The 18208-nt window shown below is 39.3% G+C and overlaps 3 protein-coding genes across 4 annotated transcripts; 2 read left to right on the forward strand and 1 right to left on the reverse strand.

Annotated features, from left to right (window-relative positions):
* Positions 1-66: 66 nt before the first annotated feature.
* si:dkeyp-38g8.5 (Myb_DNA-bind_4 and GAGA_bind domain-containing protein) lies at positions 67-3685 on the reverse strand. Its single transcript, XM_036148930.1, has 5 exons — positions 3514-3685; positions 2859-2952; positions 2098-2185; positions 1201-2009; positions 67-705 (listed from the first exon to the last, which is right to left on the reverse strand). Exons 1-4 carry the CDS (start codon positions 3605-3607, stop codon positions 1281-1283), a joined length of 1005 nt encoding a protein of 334 aa, XP_036004823.1. The 5' UTR covers positions 3608-3685; the 3' UTR covers positions 67-705; positions 1201-1280.
* A 902-nt stretch (positions 3686-4587) lies between these two features.
* Positions 4588-11606, forward strand: si:ch211-244b2.4 (ZnF_C3H1 and WWE domain-containing protein). Its single transcript, XM_021320114.2, has 10 exons — positions 4588-4668; positions 6011-6102; positions 6197-6395; positions 6535-6679; positions 6787-6922; positions 7017-7137; positions 7258-7327; positions 10712-10814; positions 10899-11019; positions 11131-11606. Exons 1-10 carry the CDS (start codon positions 4653-4655, stop codon positions 11190-11192), a joined length of 1065 nt encoding a protein of 354 aa, XP_021175789.2. The 5' UTR covers positions 4588-4652; the 3' UTR covers positions 11193-11606.
* Positions 11607-13866: 2260 nt separating this feature from the next.
* si:ch211-244b2.3 (WWE domain-containing protein) lies at positions 13867-18180 on the forward strand. 2 transcript variants are annotated; one of them, XM_012869722.3, is made up of 11 exons: positions 13867-13972; positions 14273-14402; positions 14499-14643; positions 15714-15834; positions 15917-15995; positions 16098-16203; positions 17062-17167; positions 17242-17323; positions 17484-17547; positions 17671-17785; positions 17898-18180. In XM_012869722.3, coding segments are annotated over exons 1-11 (1011 nt in total). In that variant the 5' UTR covers positions 13867-13971; the 3' UTR covers positions 17960-18180. The 2 variants fall into 2 exon arrangements, with proteins under 2 accessions (XP_012725176.2, XP_021175782.2); XM_021320107.2 differs by having other exon boundaries at positions 13873-13976.
* The last annotated feature ends 28 nt before the right edge of the window (positions 18181-18208 follow it).

The raw sequence follows: 18208 nt of genomic DNA on the forward strand, positions 1-18208 counted from the left end.
TGGTTGTAAAGTTTCTATTGTAATATAAAAAATAAATATATTCAGAGTTGTTTTTTTTTGTTTTTGTTTTTTTTTTTTACACAAATCATTTTAATATTCGATTCAATAGGGCATGTTTTAACTGTGCGCAATAGCCACGGATTCACAACTCTAATGTCTAGAGTGGATTAAATAAAGATGGTTGTTAGGTTAGGGTGGTGGTGGTGCTGAGGGGTTGGTCCTGGGGTTTTTTTTTTTTGTTGTTGTTTCGGGTTTTGTTTTGTTTTTTTTTTTGGTTAAGGACCGGGTTTAGATTAATACCAAGAGCGTGCCATTGTGTGCCCTGTATGGAATAACCACAAGAGAATAAAGTCGATTTAAAGACCTCTACAATCAAGATGTGTCTCAATGTGTTTATTTTTTATTGACAACTTTTAAGATTGTGGATCTGGATTTCTATGAGAATACAATATAGAAAAATCAACATAAGAACTGCCTGCATTCTGTGTGAAATGCAAGGCTCGACCACCAAGCGCGTAGCCTTGCATATAACACAGTCAGCACTGATTTGCAAAGGCGACCCCTGAATAGGGGAGCAGCTGAAAGGTGACAGTTCTGTAAATAATTCATACAATCGTGTGTGGTGGGATTCCATTTACAATAAAGCGATTTGCAAAAGTATTCAACCAGCTGAATTTTACATGTCGGAACACAAGTTCAGTGCATTTACTAGCCTCGTGAGACCATCCTGATCTCGCGAGCTTTCAAGGTTTCACTCGCAGATCAGTCTGGATACTCTCCGTTGAAGAAAATTTGGAGCCGTTCACCAAACGAACGTCCAATCAGCGTTGGCTTTGAGGCGGGTTGAGGTGTGACGCAACGGGAAGCGCGTCAGTTCAGTCTAAAGAACATGGCGGCTTCAGCCGATGAAACTAGCGTTAGCGTGGCTATCGAGCAAGTTTTATCGGAATTACAGAGTATTTCTCTGCTGAGCTAACGAGCCTTTACCTGCAGCAGCAAGAGTAGCTTGGCTTGTGGTTGTGTTTTCGTCGTCGCTCTGTTACGAGCGACGACGAATCTGATTGGTTCATTTGGCCCGTCTATCACCAACATAGGCCAATCAGCTAACCAGTATTTTCGCCCCTTCCCAAAATTACTTCAACGGAAGGTTTCCAGATGGATATGCGGAGCAAATCTATCTGGCGGAGTCAGGTAATGCATTTACCCCACTGTCACCCAAAGTTCCCAAAGAACTTCACCCTTGACAAAAATGTGAAGCTGGATGTAATTAAAGGATTCTCTTAAAAATGCTCTGAAAGTTTTTCCAGCAAACAGAGAAACCGCTCTTTTCTATCCTCTGCGTCCGAGACCGCCTTGCTGTCGTCTTCTGCCACCTCCTCCGTTCTGTCTTTCGGAGCAAAAAGGCTCTGCAACCTCGCTTTTTCTTTTTCCAGAGCCAGCCTCTCGCTCTGCAGAGCATCTCTATCCTTCTCCAGCATCAGCCTCTCTCTCTCCATCACCCCTCTCTCCCTCTCCATCACCCCCTTCTCCCTCTCCATCACCGCCCGCTCCCTCTCCATCACTGCCCGCTCCCTCTCCACCAGTGCCCCTTCCCGGTTCAGAGCGATTATATTCCGATCCGTTCTCTTTCTTTGCAATGACACCTGCTCGCTTTTATACCCCAGGGGCTCACTATCAGTGCCGATATCCGCCTCCTGAACGAAGTCCTTTAGCTCTATGATTTCCTCCAGGACTGCTTCAGAAGTCACATCCTCATCTCCATTCAGCAGAACCTCTACTTCTGCCCTACCTGCTGCCACATCCGCAGCAGACGACACCTCCATGTTGGAAAGCTTCCTCCTTTTGGGGGTAGGCGCTGGTAGGAAATCACTGTTGTTGCTGTAAGTGGGAAGGGCCTTGAGGATCGGGGCTGAGCCCTGCAGCCGACCCTCCATGGCGTCGTCCATCAGGTTGAAAAAAGGCCACGACTCAGGCACCGCTTTCACACCTTCTGGAGGGTTCTTCAGCTCCTTAGGGAGGGTAAAGATGACAAAAGGTAGAAAAAAAAGGGGTAAATTGGTACAACCTTTAAATCAACTGAAGTAAACAAACCTGTACCTTATATCTCTTCTTCAGGTTTTCCCATTTTTTGGAGGCTTGACGGTGGTTCATCCTCTGATGCAAGCCCATGTGTTTCAGGATGGTCCTGAAAATTGGATTATTTCAGTGGATTACCAAGAGTGACACTCTGCGTGGATGGATTTCAGATAAACATATGACAAAAATCAAAAGAGGAAAATCTATATAAAAAGTTGTTTGAAAAGCTATACAAAAGAGGATTCAAGAGTGTTAAAACTTTAGCTTTTAAAGACTGAAAAGGTTCTTGCTCTTGGGGGTGTACTTAGTTTTTCACACAAAGTCTTTCCACGTTGGTTTTTACCTTCATCTAAAAAACTGTAAAACGGTAGAATCAACTTTTGGTTTCCTACACTGGACTTTAAAAAAAACACAAAACATTTTTGGAAACCGGTAAAGATCAGGGTGTGCTTTCTTATTACGATAACTGTAGTTGCAGCACCTTTTCGTTAAAAAGAGTTTTATGTATCGGACATACATTAATAAGCAGTGGTCTTAAATGTTCATTAAGCTATATAAGTTCAGTCCATTTACCATTTACCATTAAGCGTAATCTAAAGTTTTACCGTACATAACCCATCCTTTAAGTCGGCAACCAAATGCAACTTTAATTAATCAACCAACCAATCAATCAATCAATCAATCAAAGGAGTGGTGTGTATTGACTGAAATAAAATGGGATTTTATGTCTGATTTTGAAACATTGTTTGTTTGAATTTGTGCACATCTTTTGTCATACGTACCTCCATGCCCACTTGGAGCTATTTCTCAATCCAGAGAAGAGATAACTGTTTGAAACCCGCAACTTCACAAAGTTTTGTATTTCATTGTTGCTCACTGAAAAGATAACAGTAACAAGGATTAGAGGATGGATGGATGGAAAAACATAAAGAAGAGGATGGATGGATGGATAAACAGAGAGAAGAGGATGGATGGATCCTACATTTCCAAGGTGGGACAGATACTTAAGTCTGGAATAAAAAACATTTTTCCAAATTCCTTTTTTTCTATTCCTTTTTTTAACCAAACCAGGAAAATACTTGAAGCAAATTCCAGACTTTCCCTACTGAGCCAGAAGCCTGTGTGAAACACACCTGTTTGCTACAGAGCCCAAATCTAATCCTCATCTCATGCTAAAGTCACTGATTACTATCTGCAAAGCTCGCATAACTTGTTTTAATGTTCCTCAGTTCATAAAGGCTAAACTCATCACCAGATGATTCTAGTTGGTTAAAAGCGAGATTTAAAGCCTTGGAAGTAACCTATAGTCACTTTTTGAAATAAATAAGTACACCATCTAATACGTCACTACGCAGTAGCCTTGCTAGGTTCTTCCTAAGCTAAGTCAACGCGCTGTTATTAGCGTTGTTAAAACCCCTCCTTACCGCTTTCACTTACTTTTATATGTGAACTCCGTCGCGTTAAGCTGATCGCACATGGTGGTGTATGCGTGATCTGGCTGTGCAATTATTTCCATTATTATTTCCTTCATCAACAAAGCGCCCTTCGTAGGATGAGAGTCGTTAACGGCTGTTCCTCCTTCCGAAGGGCCCTACTTTCTTCTTCGTGAGTTTAAAAAAACACACACCCGCAGAGCCGACTCACTATCGCCACCTATCGACGACGGAAATCGCTGCTTTACATACAAATTTCGTTGCACAGATCGGCGAAATGAACGGAAAACGACATATCCGAACACAAGCAGTCAATTAAATAAGATAATTACTCAACAAAGAATTAAAGTAGTTCACCATCTTTAAATACAACATTTCACATCTGTCGCCATACATAAACAGATTTAATGTCATTTAAATACGCTCCGGTTCTCACCTAGTGGTGAACCACAGATTAGTTGAGGATAGTTGTTGAGGTGGGAGGTAAAACTAGTTACATTTGATCCGTACCGCACAACTTTTCAAATAAAAATTGTACCAATAAGAGTAGCTTAAGATTTTGTTTTTACTGCAGTATATGATTTTATTTTATTTTTATTTTATTTTTTGGCTACTCCACTTATCGTTTCTACAAGCATTATTTTGGGACAAACTAAATGAGACATTCATATAAACTTCTTGTACACAAGCTTCATTGTTTTACCTGATGTTTGGAGGTCAAATGACTATTCAGTAAATAGTATGTCTGTCACGAGATCTACTTTGGAATGTTCTTCTCACATTGAATTACCTACTGGTGGTTTCAAAGGCTTTATGTTGAGAAAATATAGACTTTTGAAATATTAACCTTCTGCCTAAAAGGTCTGATGTTTGCAATGATGTTTAATTAATTATTGTACTGTTACCCATTCCACATCCTTACTCAACCCGGGACAAATTTACATTTATTTTTATTTATTTATTTGTATGATTCTTCATTTTTTTTTTCTTCATCATTGCTAAATAAATATTGAAAATAAGTAGGCCTGTTTGTCTAAATAGAACGTACAGTGCAGTATACTGGGTGTGGTGTATTTATGGAAGGTTTACTCCTGTAGCTGCCGGTTCGTTTATTATGAAAACGAAAGTATAGTTTTAAACGCGATGGCGTCCGCTTGTGGTAAGCTGGTTTCCCGTCTGTTCTCTGCTCTTGTATTTATGGAACATTTCCTACATAATTGACAGTAATGTCTGTAATGTATACGGGTTTAGCCGTTTCTTCCACTACATTTATTTCCTTATTTGTTTCAAGCCAATATTATAGTGTGACATATTCTTTTAAATCAAGTTAAGTCAACGCGATTGTGTTTTATGTCATATTTGAATAAAGATTGGATACAAAATACGTTTAAAATCTCGGCCGCAGATTCGTAAAATCATGCAGTTTGACAAATTGGAGTTTTAAGTTTCGTTTCTTCTTCGGCCAGTTGCTAGAACACCTATACACGTATTTATACATGTAACCTGACATTGTAACATTTTGAGTTTCTTTTAATCTCTCATTTATTAAGAAAAAATAACACTCAGAGATTTTTTTAAATCTTATAACTTCGTTTTTATTAGTTACCGAGCTGAAGATGGGAAGAAAATGCACTGCACGAGTTCACCAGCAGGGGGCGGAAATGTCAACGTCGTTATGCTGAGGGATTTACATTTTACATTTACAGATTGTCCTAAATATAGACCAATGTGGAGGCATTAGATGTGATCATGTGCTGTTGTGGAAAATATATCTAAATTATTTGGTAGTATACTTATAATAAAATTTTAAAATAGAATCACACTATGATGGAACTTAAATCAGAGCCAAACTAGTTGTCTAATTTCAAAGGTACAACAACAGTGTTCCCTCATTTTCAGAATTATGTATAACTATAAATAGAGCACCATTTCCTGGAAACGAAAACTGTATTTAGGGTAAATGGCCTCTGTTTTCCTGAGAAATACTGTAGTTTTTATTTATTTATGTATTTATTCTTGACACTTTTCCATATAGATTTGAGGGGTGTGCAAGTTATACATGTCCCCTTGACAGATTTTAACAACTGAGATGTGGATATCTGCAGCTCCCCCAGAGTTAGTCTCCTTCTCTGCTTTTCTAATTAATGCTCTCCTTGCCTGGACTTTACTGATTTACTTATTTGAGGACTTCTAAAGGCAGCAAGATTTTATTTAGGGGTATCAGAATAAAGGAGATGGAACCCAATTTCAGGGCGCAATTTCTGTATTTTTATTTGTAAATAATTTTTGAAAAACATCCTTCTGTTTTCCTTTACTTCAAAATGATGCCCTATATGTCCTGCTGGGGTCTAAATTTCCAATATAACATACTTGGGTTTTTTTTATTAGACCTATAGTTAACCCTCTCATGACCACAATTGGAAAAAGCATGGATAATCCTGCTATAAAAAGATAAGAGTGTAGTCTGAGGTCTGAGAAAGTACAAATCTAATATTTTTCAGAGTCTGACAAGGAAACCAACTCTGACAGCGGATCAGAAATCAGCGATGGTCCAGAAAGTGAGCAGGAGTCAGACTCAGAAGATGACTGTCAGGTCAGTTTCCAAACACAACCACACATGGAGCCACGGAAGATCAACTAAACCCAGTCTACACCCTTCATCTTTAAAGTCTACGTTTCCCTTCCAGATTTACTCAAAGCATCTCTGCAAATATTACAACCAGGGCAGATGTAAGGACGGGGCCAGCTGCTCCTACCTGCACGTCTGCAAGTATTTTCTAAAAGGAAGCTGCCGCTACGGGTCAAATTGTAAACTAAATCACAGCGTGGGAGGAAGGAGATCAGCTGGAGCGACCAGCAGAACCCAAGACCAACCAGCAGCAAGCAGTAAGCAGCTGGATTAACTTTGATTTTGGCTATTGACTGCTCTTAGTTCAGCCATTTTCCTCACATAAATATCACCTGTTTTATTAAACATTAGTTACTCACACTATACAAGTTAAATTTATGCCTGCTTTCCAATCAGACCCCCAGCTTACCGACGGTCGACCCTACCAGTGGCAGATAAACGATGGAAAGGGTTGGAAGGACGTCGATAACGATCATGTTATTGAGGCCCAGTACTCGCTGCCCCACAGTAAAAGCATCAAAATCTACAACACACCCTTTGGGTAAAAGTTAATTTATACACGCACCTTCCTCTATTTAACTTTTCGATAAGATTTGTTAAAAATATGGAATTGAGCCACAAGGTAAAAGTGAGCTTACTGTCCTGCAGGGCGGTGAATATAGATTTCAAAAGGATGAAAGTGTGTGAAAAGAAGAACCTGAGAGTGAGGCGCCTGGATGATGGCAACACCGTGTGGGTCTGGTACTGCACCTTGAATCGGAAGTGGATGAAGTACGGAGAGAAGGTAGCTGGCTGCTGTGTCTTTGTTTTTTTGTTTAAATCCGGCACAGTAAGTAGGAGCGGGGACTTATTTGTCACGTCTGTTGCGTGTTGGACAGACGTCGAAGGGCAGTCAAAGTCCGGTAAAAAGCGCCGACATAGAGAGCAAGTTCCAGAGCAACCCGAACGGCTCTTATACTTTCACCGTTGGAGGGGAGAACTTCGAGATCAAGTTCCCAGGTGACGTGCCCTCACACGGCTTTATGAGAAGGTCTCTTTATGTACACAGCTCCGACTGGAGGAACCGCATTCGTTACATTTTACTGCACGTCACGCATTCTTTTTTTTTGTCTTTGTTAGAAATGCAACAGGTGGGGAAAACTAAAAAGAGGAAAGTCACACGGCGACCAGAGTTCAGAAAACAACAAGGGTAAGTTTAGACGCAGCTCAGATGGCGCTTCCTCTGCTCTGAAATCCCTCATAGTGATTAGCAGCAATTAATTTGCGTCCAAATGTCGAGTTTTGTTCTGCGTGATATTCCTAAAAGATGTTGTGTTAAACCCATAAAAGTAGAATCCATGGCCTAAAGTGCACAGTACTGTTAGTCAGCATCACCTAAATAAAATTCAGAGCATTTTAAAGATGCCAAAATGATATTGTAAGGGGCAGAAGGTGACAATATTACTTTTACTACTGCGGAAACTGTGGGCTGTTATTGCTTTTCTGTATGTTTCCCTAAGTTCTAACTAAGGGAGTTAGCAGAACATGAAATAATAAAAACTTTAACACCAAACAATCTATCTGCTTGTAAAAGGATTAATTTCACAGTCACAGTTGCAAGAGTTTCCTGTGGGTCAGGGAATTCAATAAAATTTAAGACTTTTTAGAGACTTCTTTTAGCATCTTACTGTGTTTTCTTGGGATGAACAGACGTAGCTATGTTGGGCCTTTTTCTTTTTTCTTTGAATGTACAGCATTTGCCAACTATCTTCTTATTTTAAATCTTTTCAAAAACTATTAAAAGCTCCAACTAGAGCCATAAGCTGCCACAACCTTCATATTAACATCATCTGACAGCTCTTTAGATCTTCCCTATTGTTTTGGCTGTCAACAGCCAGGAGAAAAGCAAACTAAAAGTTAGATGTTTAAACACGGCAAACCTCCTTCAACACCCAGAATTAAGTAGGGTTTCCTAATAATGGGCACCGGCTACACAGTTGTGGCCAAAATTGTTGGCATGCCCAAAGTTTTACCAGAAAATTAAAGCATTTCTCCCAGAAAACTGTTACAATTACACCTGTTTATATATTTTGTGTGTATTGGAACAACAGCAAGAAGCAGAGAAAAAAAAAGCCAAATTTGGCATCATTTATCACAAATTTTTAATATGTACCTGACAAAATTACTGCCACCTTTGGAATTCTGGGGGAAAAAATTCAAGCATGGGGAGGCTCATTAAAACCCACTTGTGGCAAGTAATGGGTGTTGGCATCATAAAAATCACACCTGAAACTAGATAAAAAGGAGAAAAAAGAGTCAATTCAGCCTTGCATTGTGTGCCACCTTAAGCTTGCAGGACAGAAAGAGAATAGGAGAACTTTCTGAGGACTTGAAAACCAATGTTGTCAAAAAATTATTAACAATCTCTAAGTCCATCTCCAGAGATCTCGATGCTTTTTAATGGAAAATGAAATTCTGTGGCAGGAGACTCAGGATGCCCTCACCGGTGACACAGAGAATAAAAGGTAGATTGCATCTGGTGAAAATATTCACGAGTGAGCAAAAATGCTTCTGGAAAAATGTCTTGTGGACAGATAAGAACAAGACAGAGTTGTCCGGTAAATTTGACCGAAAACAGAATGAGGCCTACAAAGACGAGAAGAACACAGTATTTACCAGCAAGTATGGTGGAGGTACAAAGATGTTTTGTGGTTGTGTTGCTGCATGCAAGGCGTCATTAAATCTGAAGATTACCAAAGGGATTTTTGGTCACGATGTAGATCCTAGAGTCAGAAAGATGGGTATGAGTCCTATGTAATGGGACAATGACCCCAAACCAGAGTGCGAAATATGGGGGGGTCCGGGGGGCTCGACCCCCCCCAATTAACCCATGAGACCCCCTCAAAGCCTCAAAAGCAAAATTTAAAGGGGGTCTTAAATTGTGTCAAAAAATCAAAAAATCTAATATTTTTTGTCACTAATGGTCACTAAAATTTTTTAAGCTCAACATGTCCAGTATTTAAAATTCAAAACATTTATTCACAAATATCAGAATTAAAATCAGACATACTTTAATGATCCCAGGGGGAAATATGTTCTTTTTTATGTCAAGTGGAGCCAGCCAATCCTATTCGCGGATGCAAATTAGGAATGTGCGCGCCAAACAGAAGAATAACGTAACGTTGACAACAATTAATACTAAAAATGTTTAAATTTTAGTATTAGGAACTGATCTTATCTGTTGTGCCTGTGCACTTTATCTGTTTCACTGTTGGTGAATGAGAAAATCCTCGTATGTCTGGTGAATGTGAAGAATTGACATTAAAGCTAACTTTGACTTTGACATTGTAATGTTATAGGCCTACTGCATATTGAGAAAATTTACATCATTATTGCGCAACAATCGGGAGATGGGGACCCCCCCAAATATTGACAGGTATTTCGCACACTGCCCCAAACATACATCAAAAAGCCCCCAGAAATAGATGGAAACAAAGTGCTGCAGAGTTCCTAAGGGGTCAGCAATGAGTCTGGCTCAAAATCCCATTGAACACCTGCAGAGAGATCTTAAATTTGCTGCTAAGATAAGGGAATCTTCAAAAATGAGAGACCTAGAGCGGTTAGCAGAAGAAGAGCGGTCCAAAACTCCAGCTGAGAGGTGTAAGAAGCTCGTTGATGTTTGTAGGAAGCAATTGACTTCAGTTTATTTTTCCAACGCAACCAATTATTAAATTGAAGATGGCAATAACTTTGTCCAGCCCATTTTTAGTGCTTTGCCTGAAATTATGTGTGTAAGACAATGTGAAATTGCAATACAATTTTCTGGGAGAAATGTTTTTTTTTCTGGAAAAATGTTAAGGGTGCCATAACAATAGTACACCTATGTCTGATTTTTTTTAGCCACTGTAAGTGGGAACTAATGTGGATGAGTTCTATTGATTCCTCACCAGATTTTCTTAATTACAGTTTGCAAAACAGTTTTATTATCAGTTGAATACATTTTTTAAAATCAACACCCATATGTCCAAATATGCACAGAATGCTTTAGGGAAGGGGTGTCACTTACTTCCATATTGGGCCACCTTGGCATCATGAAAAAAAAAGTTTATAATAGGTTGAGTTACTTTAAACTCAACATCCTGCATCACTTTTTCTCCTTTTGGACGTTTCTGGGTTGTTTTAATGCGTTGTGGGAAAACTGATATTTAGTGGCAGGATGTTGTTACTACACAGTTTAAAAAAAAAAAATCAACATTTGCTACAGGAGGCACAGTTTTAGCCACTTTATACAATCTAAAAGAATATATTCCTCTACTTAAGGACATGATATGACTTTTTGGGCTCTTTAGGGCCAAATAAAATTGCCTTGACGGGTCGGATTCGGCCCGCGGGCCTTAAGTTTGACACGTGCTTTAGGGTGTCTCAATTTGTTCACTTGACAAAAGGATTTTGTTATTTTTAAGCTAAGCTAGGCGTGTTATTTCTTTGTCTTTATGCTAAGCTAACTAGAAGCTAGCACTAATAGCCATAACCCCCAACAAATCTCTCTTTTAATTGCTGTGACTGAGTCCAAACTTTAATTTTATTATTTCAGAGCCGCTCAGCTGGCACCGACTCTCCAGGCGCTTTCTTTGGGCTCCAAACCACAGTGGGAGTTTGAAGGAAACGGCGGAACCTGGCATCAGTTCAAACTCAGGGTCAGTAGAGTTCATGTTAACGTGGCTAAATTTGACTTTGTTTTCCGCTGGATTGCAAAATTTACCTTTTTTTCCCCCCAACAGTCTGGCTCTTCGACCGAGTGCTCGGTAACAAGTGACGAGATTGAGAGGAAGTACCAGCAAAACCCCACCGACTCCATGATGTTCAAAGTACAGGGACAAACCTACAAGCTGGACTTTAGAGGTTGGCTTTGTTTGACAAATCAGTGCAATGAGAGAACTTTGCCTCCGGTGAATCAAAGCAATCTAAAGTTCAAAAAACACTATTTAACATAAATGTTTGCTTTCATTGCAGCCATGACTCAGATAAACCAGATAACCAAGCGCAAGCGCAAGATCCGACGAGTGCTGGTGTGAGCGTCGAGGAAGGAGTCGCTCACTCAGAGGCCAGCGAATTGTACAATACTGTGTTAGTGCCTTCGTTTTGGGTGTGTGTGGGTTTTTAATCCTGTGTTTCATTAGTGATGGCTCTGTCATCTGTAATAGAAATGTTAATGATGTTTACATAGATGATGGCTTGATGCAATATTATATCAATGCTGTTTACAAGTGAATGCATGAATGCTGCCTGAGAATCATGCATTAAAATAACCTAGCTTGACAGAATAGGTGTTTGAATGGACGATCCAAGGAGCTCTAGTCTATTGATCCGCTTAGTACAGATACCAACTGCAAATTGTTTGTTTTTTTGGTTGTGTTTTGTGCTGATGATGCCAAAGAAAAAATATTGGTGAAATTGGTGGACATGAAATGTGATTTTAGAAGGTGTCTGAAAAAATCCGCATTACCGCATCACAAATCCTCTGTTGATGCGGTAAACATATTAATACTGAAGTTGATCAATGCTGATTTAATGCACAGCTATTCCTCAAATATGCCATATGCCTTATGTGAAATTTTGCCTTTTTATACCTCTCCGCATTGTGCCACTATGATTTTCCTGTCTGGTTTTTCATATTTGTGCAATATTTCATACCTGGTGGTGCTGATCCGAACAGAGCCTTAGCCAACACTCAGGATCTGAAAAAAGAGAAAATAAAAAATGACAAATTACTGTAAGTCTTCATTTATTTATTTTATTTTTTGAGAATGAGGTATTTTTCCTTAAATTTTTGTAAGTCAGCTTCAAAAATCTGTGTGATGACCAGTTGTGTATTTGAACTTCACAAATTAAAGAAAAGAAAACAGAAACCCCTCTTTAAATCAGCGTTTTATGTTATTATATCTCAGTTTGTCACATTTGGGTTGTTTGTTTAGAAATCAAATTTTTTAAACACATCACGACACATTTTCACAGATTCACAATAGGATTGCGGTCTGGACTTTAACTAGGCCAGTCCAACACATTTAAATGCTTCCCTTTAATCCAGAGTGTTGCTTTAGCATGATGCTTCAGGCCATTCTCCAAGTCTAATATCAGAATCAGAATCAAGTTTAATCGCCAAGTAGGTTTGCACTTACAAGGAATTTGACTTGGTATTGATGGTGCAGACAAAAAATAAGAATACAGTAAAATAAGAAGCAAAGGATATATACACAGATGCTGTATACACTCTGTGTGTCAATGTAACGCAGAAGCTTGTAAGTCCTGAACAGGGGAGAGAGACAGTGTCCAGTTTCACAGGCGGCTCTTGGCCTTGTTCATAAGGCCGGTAGCAGATGGGAAAAAACTGTTCTTGTGGCGTGAGGTTGTGGTCCTGATGGACCGCAGCCTCCTGCCAGAGGGAAGTGGGGGAAATAGTCTGTAACTGGGGTGTGAATCATAGGCAGCCTGACAGGTTTTGCTCAAGGACATCTCTGTGTTTACCACCATCCATCTTTCCCTTGACCCGGACCAGTTTCCAAGTTGCTGCTGCTGAAAAATGCTTTTTGAAAAATCCAAAATGTGCTTTCTTAGTTTTAACTCTAAGTAATGCCCTTTTTTTTGGCCACTCTTCCATAAAGCCCATTCCTATGGAATGTACAGCCTATTGTGGTCCAATGGACAGATCCTTTAGTCTCTGCTGTGGAGCTCTGCAGGATGATGGATTTGATGGTGATCTGGGATGACATCAAAGATTGGGATATCATTTAACCCTACCCTGACTTGTACTTCTCCACATTTTGTCCCTGGCTTGTTTGGAGAGCTCCTTGGCCTTCATGGTGGGATGCCTCTCATTTAGTGGGGCAGCAGCTTCTGGGGCCTTTCAGAAAAAGTGTGTCTGTAGTGAAAGAGATTGCTCACAGGTTTCAGTCATTATGTGACTTTTAAAGGTAATTGTATTTCACCAGAATTTTTCAAGGGCTTCATAACAAAGGAGAAAGATACATATGCACATTTCAATTAGAATTAAAAAAGATATTTTGAAATTTCTGTTTTTTTTTCATTTCATTTTAACAAATTAGACTTTTTTTTTTGGTGCACAACCATAACAAAAAATAAGGCAAAAAACATTTAAATTACAGATTAATGTAACTAAATAGTTAAAAAAAAGTCAAGAGGGTGAACACTTTTGCAAAGCACTGTGATCAGTATGATTTGAAGCTTCCAAAGTAAATTAAGGGGTCATATAACTTTTCTATTATTTTCCTATTTTGTAGTTATGGGCTGTATTTGAGAAGTTATTTTATGAATAGTTAGGGATTTACAAAACCTTTATTCTGTTTGTGAAAGCACACAAAAGGGAGTATTTTCATTGCTTTATTTGAGCATTGGGCTGGCTGCCTGCTACTAATACAAGCACTGATATTATTGTACATTCAGTTGTATTCAATAAATGATTATTGGAACGTTAATTTATTTCAGTTACTCCATCACTGAATGAAACACAAGGAAAATGAAACACATAAAAGAATTAGTTATACACACACGTATGCTTTACTTTTAATCTGACAAGTCTCACCAGAACGCATATTCTAATATATATTGAATATGACTGTAGACTTTTCAAGTTAATACATTTTAATTGATATAAATCCTAGTAATCTTTGCCGCAGAGAGGTTGTGTGTTGAGTGCAAACAGCACAACAGAAACCACCCAAAGAGCCTTATAGTCCCTCCCACTGCTTCTCTGGTTTCTGTTGAGGGGGCAAGAGAAATGAAAGTGAAACAGCTGCTTTCTGTTCAATAACAGCGTAGCTGAGAGGTCTTAGCACAAGTAAGTGAGTCATTTCATGTTTTATAATTATTTGAAAAGTCACAGCATGTCATTTTTGTGCTTAAACTTTTCTAATCTTGTTTTATTTTGTTGTATTTTACTCGTCTCAGATTACTGTGAGCCTGAAATAGTCTGATCTGTGGGAAGTTGGCATTTGGCTTTTCAGTGTAGTTCAGTGTTATACGGGAAAATCTCTTCTAAAAGTTCCATAAAGCAGAACGATTTCACCTCTTTTCCAATAGACCTGTTCAGAGAGGTTACAGCAACACACAATAAGGTCAAAATCCATGTTTTTCTCAGTGGGTGAAACTCCTTATGAGTGGCAGCTGTTGACAGGAAGTCAGTGGCTGAAAATTGACAACGATCATGTGATTGAGACTCACTACTGCCATCCTGGAGCAAAGGGAATCACCATCAACACGAGCCTAGGGTTTGTAATTTAATACTGCATGTAAAGTAGTTTATTTATTTATAGGATATGTAGGAAATTAGCCGAAGTGCATTGTTATTGTTTCTCAATCTGCAGGAAGGTTTTCATAGACTTTGATCAGCTGAAGACTGATAACTCAGCGCTGAGGGTGCAGAGACTGAGCCTGGTCCCTCAGGGCCAGACAGAGAACATCGGCTGGTACTTCAGAGACGATAGCCTGTGGCGTGAATATGGATCACAGGTGAGGAACATCTGAAAGCTTTAAGGCCCATGCATATGCTACGAGAATAGACACATTTTTTAGGCTGCAGGAACAAAAGCATATAATTCTGTTCTAACAGCTTGGTTCTGGAAAGAACCCTTTTTTCTTGCGTGGTTTCTGACAGTCATTTTATAAAAATACGGCAGCAGGGGTGACCTATCAAATTTCCCAGGAGTTCTGCTCTCCAGTTCTTGTGGACTTTGAAGTGTACTTGCCAGAAAATTTCTCATTTTTCCTTGAGGAAAAGAGAAAAAAGTATTTTCTTGTGGAGCCTGTACTGGTCTTTAGTAATAGCCATATTCATAACCAACCCTGATAAATATGTTTAAAAAAGCATAAACTTAATCTGTTTTTCCCCCCTAGCCAAAATAGTTTCTCAATGAAATATTCAGAAAAATCCAACCTTTCATTTGAGTACATTTATTTGGAAGGGAAAAACATCCCAAGAAACTTTTTTCTTTGATAAAAACCCTACATTAACAATGATTGGTACACCAAACAATTAACGTAAACAGAACAGAAATATTTGTTGCTATTTTTATTTTGCTTTTCTTTTTTTTTATCTGGGCTAGTGGAAGCTAAACCTTAAGCCCAGAAAGCAGTCCATATTAATCCCGGCATAGCAGGAAATAAGAATAAACACATGAAAGAAAGAAAAAAACACCCCATGCATAAGTACAGTGGAGGCTCCATGATGCTGTGGGTCGGAAAGTGATCCAAAAGCTCTGGGAACCTTGATAGAGTGCAATAAATTGTTGAAATAGAAGAAAATGTAAATAAGAATATGGACTCTTAACAGAAGACTGGGGAAAAAATCATCTTTGGCTTTTTTCCAGCAGGATAATGATCTTAAATAATGTAAAAGGAGAATAAGTGTACTCCTGTGGGCAAAAGGCGGGTTGTACAAAGTATTAACAGCGGGAGTGACAATTATTCCGTCTCCAACATTTATTAACTGACCTTTTTTTGCTTACTGAACAAATTTTCTCAAAGCTTAGATTTTTTTCCCCATTTGTGTGTCTAATCTACTGAAAATCTCTCATCCTCAGAGCTCCAGCATGTCGTCATCGTCAATCAGCAGCAAAGACATCGAGACTCATTTCACTCAGAACCCTCAGGGAGTCCTTCAATTCAGCGTTGGCTCGACTCAATACTCCCTGGACTTTTCCAGTAAGTGGTACTGATGAGTACCACCAAGGAAACGTGGTGCATATGTGTAGTTAGATGTAACTGAAGGTGTTTGAATTTGCAGCCATGACTCAAAGCAACCTCACCACAGGCTTGCGCAGGAATGTTCGTAGGCGACCAAAATTCCCTTTAAGCAACGTTGGGTAAGACTTTTCCTTCTACCTTCCCAGTGATGGTCCTCTAAACTAAGTCCGCCTCATTCAGGGCAAAAAAAAAAAAAAAAAAAAAACTTTATGTTCCTGCAGCTTTACCTCCACTTCCACATCCACGCCTCTGACTTCACCAACCACTTACAGCTTTAAGTGGGAATTCATGGGAGATGAAGGGCAATGGACAGAATACCAAGCACATGTAAGCACAGCTTCTGATATACCAACTTTATTCTCTGAGAAAGCCACGAAACGTCACAGTGAAGTTTCAAAACTGGGATTTTATGCATTCATAATTAACTTGTGAATGTTATATTTGTTTCTTGCCAATATTCAGCAAGACTCAACAGTGGCATCTGGTGTTGAAACTAAGAAAACGGTTTGTTGTGAAACCCGTTTTGTTGAGACTTTATAAAAATAAATGTGAGGCCTGTGATTGTATTCTGCCTCCCAGAGGCGGTACTTTGCAGAAACACCTTCTGCTGAAAAATGTCTATTCCTCCTTCTAGCACAACTTAATTTTAGTTAGACTGATATGAGACCTTCTGTGAACAACAAAGCTTGAATTTATAAATTGATGCTGCTACCACCATGTTTTATTCTGGGAGCAATGGGTTCAGAGTAATTAACAGTGATATTTTTCTTTCAAACATGACATTTTGCATGTGGATTCAGTATCTAAATTTGGGTCACATGTGACCAGGGAACCACATATTTGCCGTTTTAAACTACCAGGTTTTTTGGGATGCTCCACAAATTCTCCCAGCTGAGCTTGTGGATCTCTGCATCTCCTCCAGAGTCACCACTGACCTGTAGGCAGCTTCCCAGCTCAATGCTTTTCATCTGTGGCCTTTTGAGTTTAGCAGTTGTGCCATACTCTTTTCATTAGCAGAGGATGGACTAAATTTTCCTTTACATATAAAATCTAAATAAAATACATTGAAGTTTGAGGTTGTAACATCACAAAATGGGAAAAGGTTAACAATGTGAACTCCTATTCAATATTTGTATTGCTGCAGTCAAGGGACAGATTGATTCATAATTGTTTGCATGTTTGCAGATATGTTCACTCGACAGCACTGCCATCGAGAAGCAATACCAGCAGAACCCACAGGGCCAGGTCCAATTCAGGATCCGCAATTTCTCATACTCGCTGGATTTTGCAAGTAATGCACACACATCTTGCTCAATAGCCCATTATTTAAATCAAGAGACCTCTTTAAACTACTATTCCTTATAGGCATGTGTCAAGTTAATAAAAATATTGGGACAAAAAGAAGCGTGAGAAGGAGTCCGGACTACGGGACTCAGACAAGCAGCAGGTAAGAACAAGCAATATATCTGTCAGGCTTGTCTTTTAATTGGAAAAGTTTACACCTTACATCCTTGGAACTAATTTAACTACTAAAGCTCTTAACTCAATGATGGTAATAGGGTCTTGGGTTTGCATGGTCTGCAATCTATTTCTATCGTCTTTTTCAGTTTAGGCACCAATGTCCGTTGGCAGTTCCAAGATATCGATGGAGTATGGAAAGATTACTCCAAAGTAAGACTTTAGCATTTCTTTTCATTGATGTGGGAACAGTGCCGTTAAGACACAAACAGCGAGGATAAGGCTAAATCTCTACATTCAGTCTAAACTGCAACCTCCATGTCTGTGTTGTTGTAGGGTTCTGGTCAGTGCAGCGTTTCCAGTCCCGACATTGAACTGCAGTACCAGCAGAACCCGTCAGCCACCATTAGGTTTACGACCTCCAGGTTCAGCTATGAGCTCAGCTTCTCAGGTGAGCAGAGGAATCAAGTTAGCAGACTCTGTATTTCTGGCTGTGGAAGCTTTCTTGCTCACTAGTTATGCAGATGACAATGTGGAGTTTTTATATGAACATCTTCTTGCAGCCATGACTCAGAGGAACTTGTCCACAAACACCACCAGGTCGGTGAGACGACTGGGCCAGTGATAAGGACGGCATGTTGGGAGGACACTTCACAAGCGGCCATGTTTGTTTTGATTGTAGCGTTTACAGGACTTTTATCAAAGAAACTGACATGCCCATTTTAGTGGCAACTTTACGGTTTACTTTCTGCCAAAATACTGTATATAACTAATGCAAAGTGACTTCAAATTTCTTGTCTTTTGTTTTCTGTTTCTATTTATTTTAATAAACACTACTTGATAGCGTTTCCCTTCTAATTAAGGTGATCACAAT

Source organism: Fundulus heteroclitus, chromosome 17 (genome assembly GCF_011125445.2).
Source record: "Fundulus heteroclitus isolate FHET01 chromosome 17, MU-UCD_Fhet_4.1, whole genome shotgun sequence".
Taxonomy (NCBI): Eukaryota; Metazoa; Chordata; class Actinopteri; order Cyprinodontiformes; family Fundulidae; genus Fundulus; species Fundulus heteroclitus.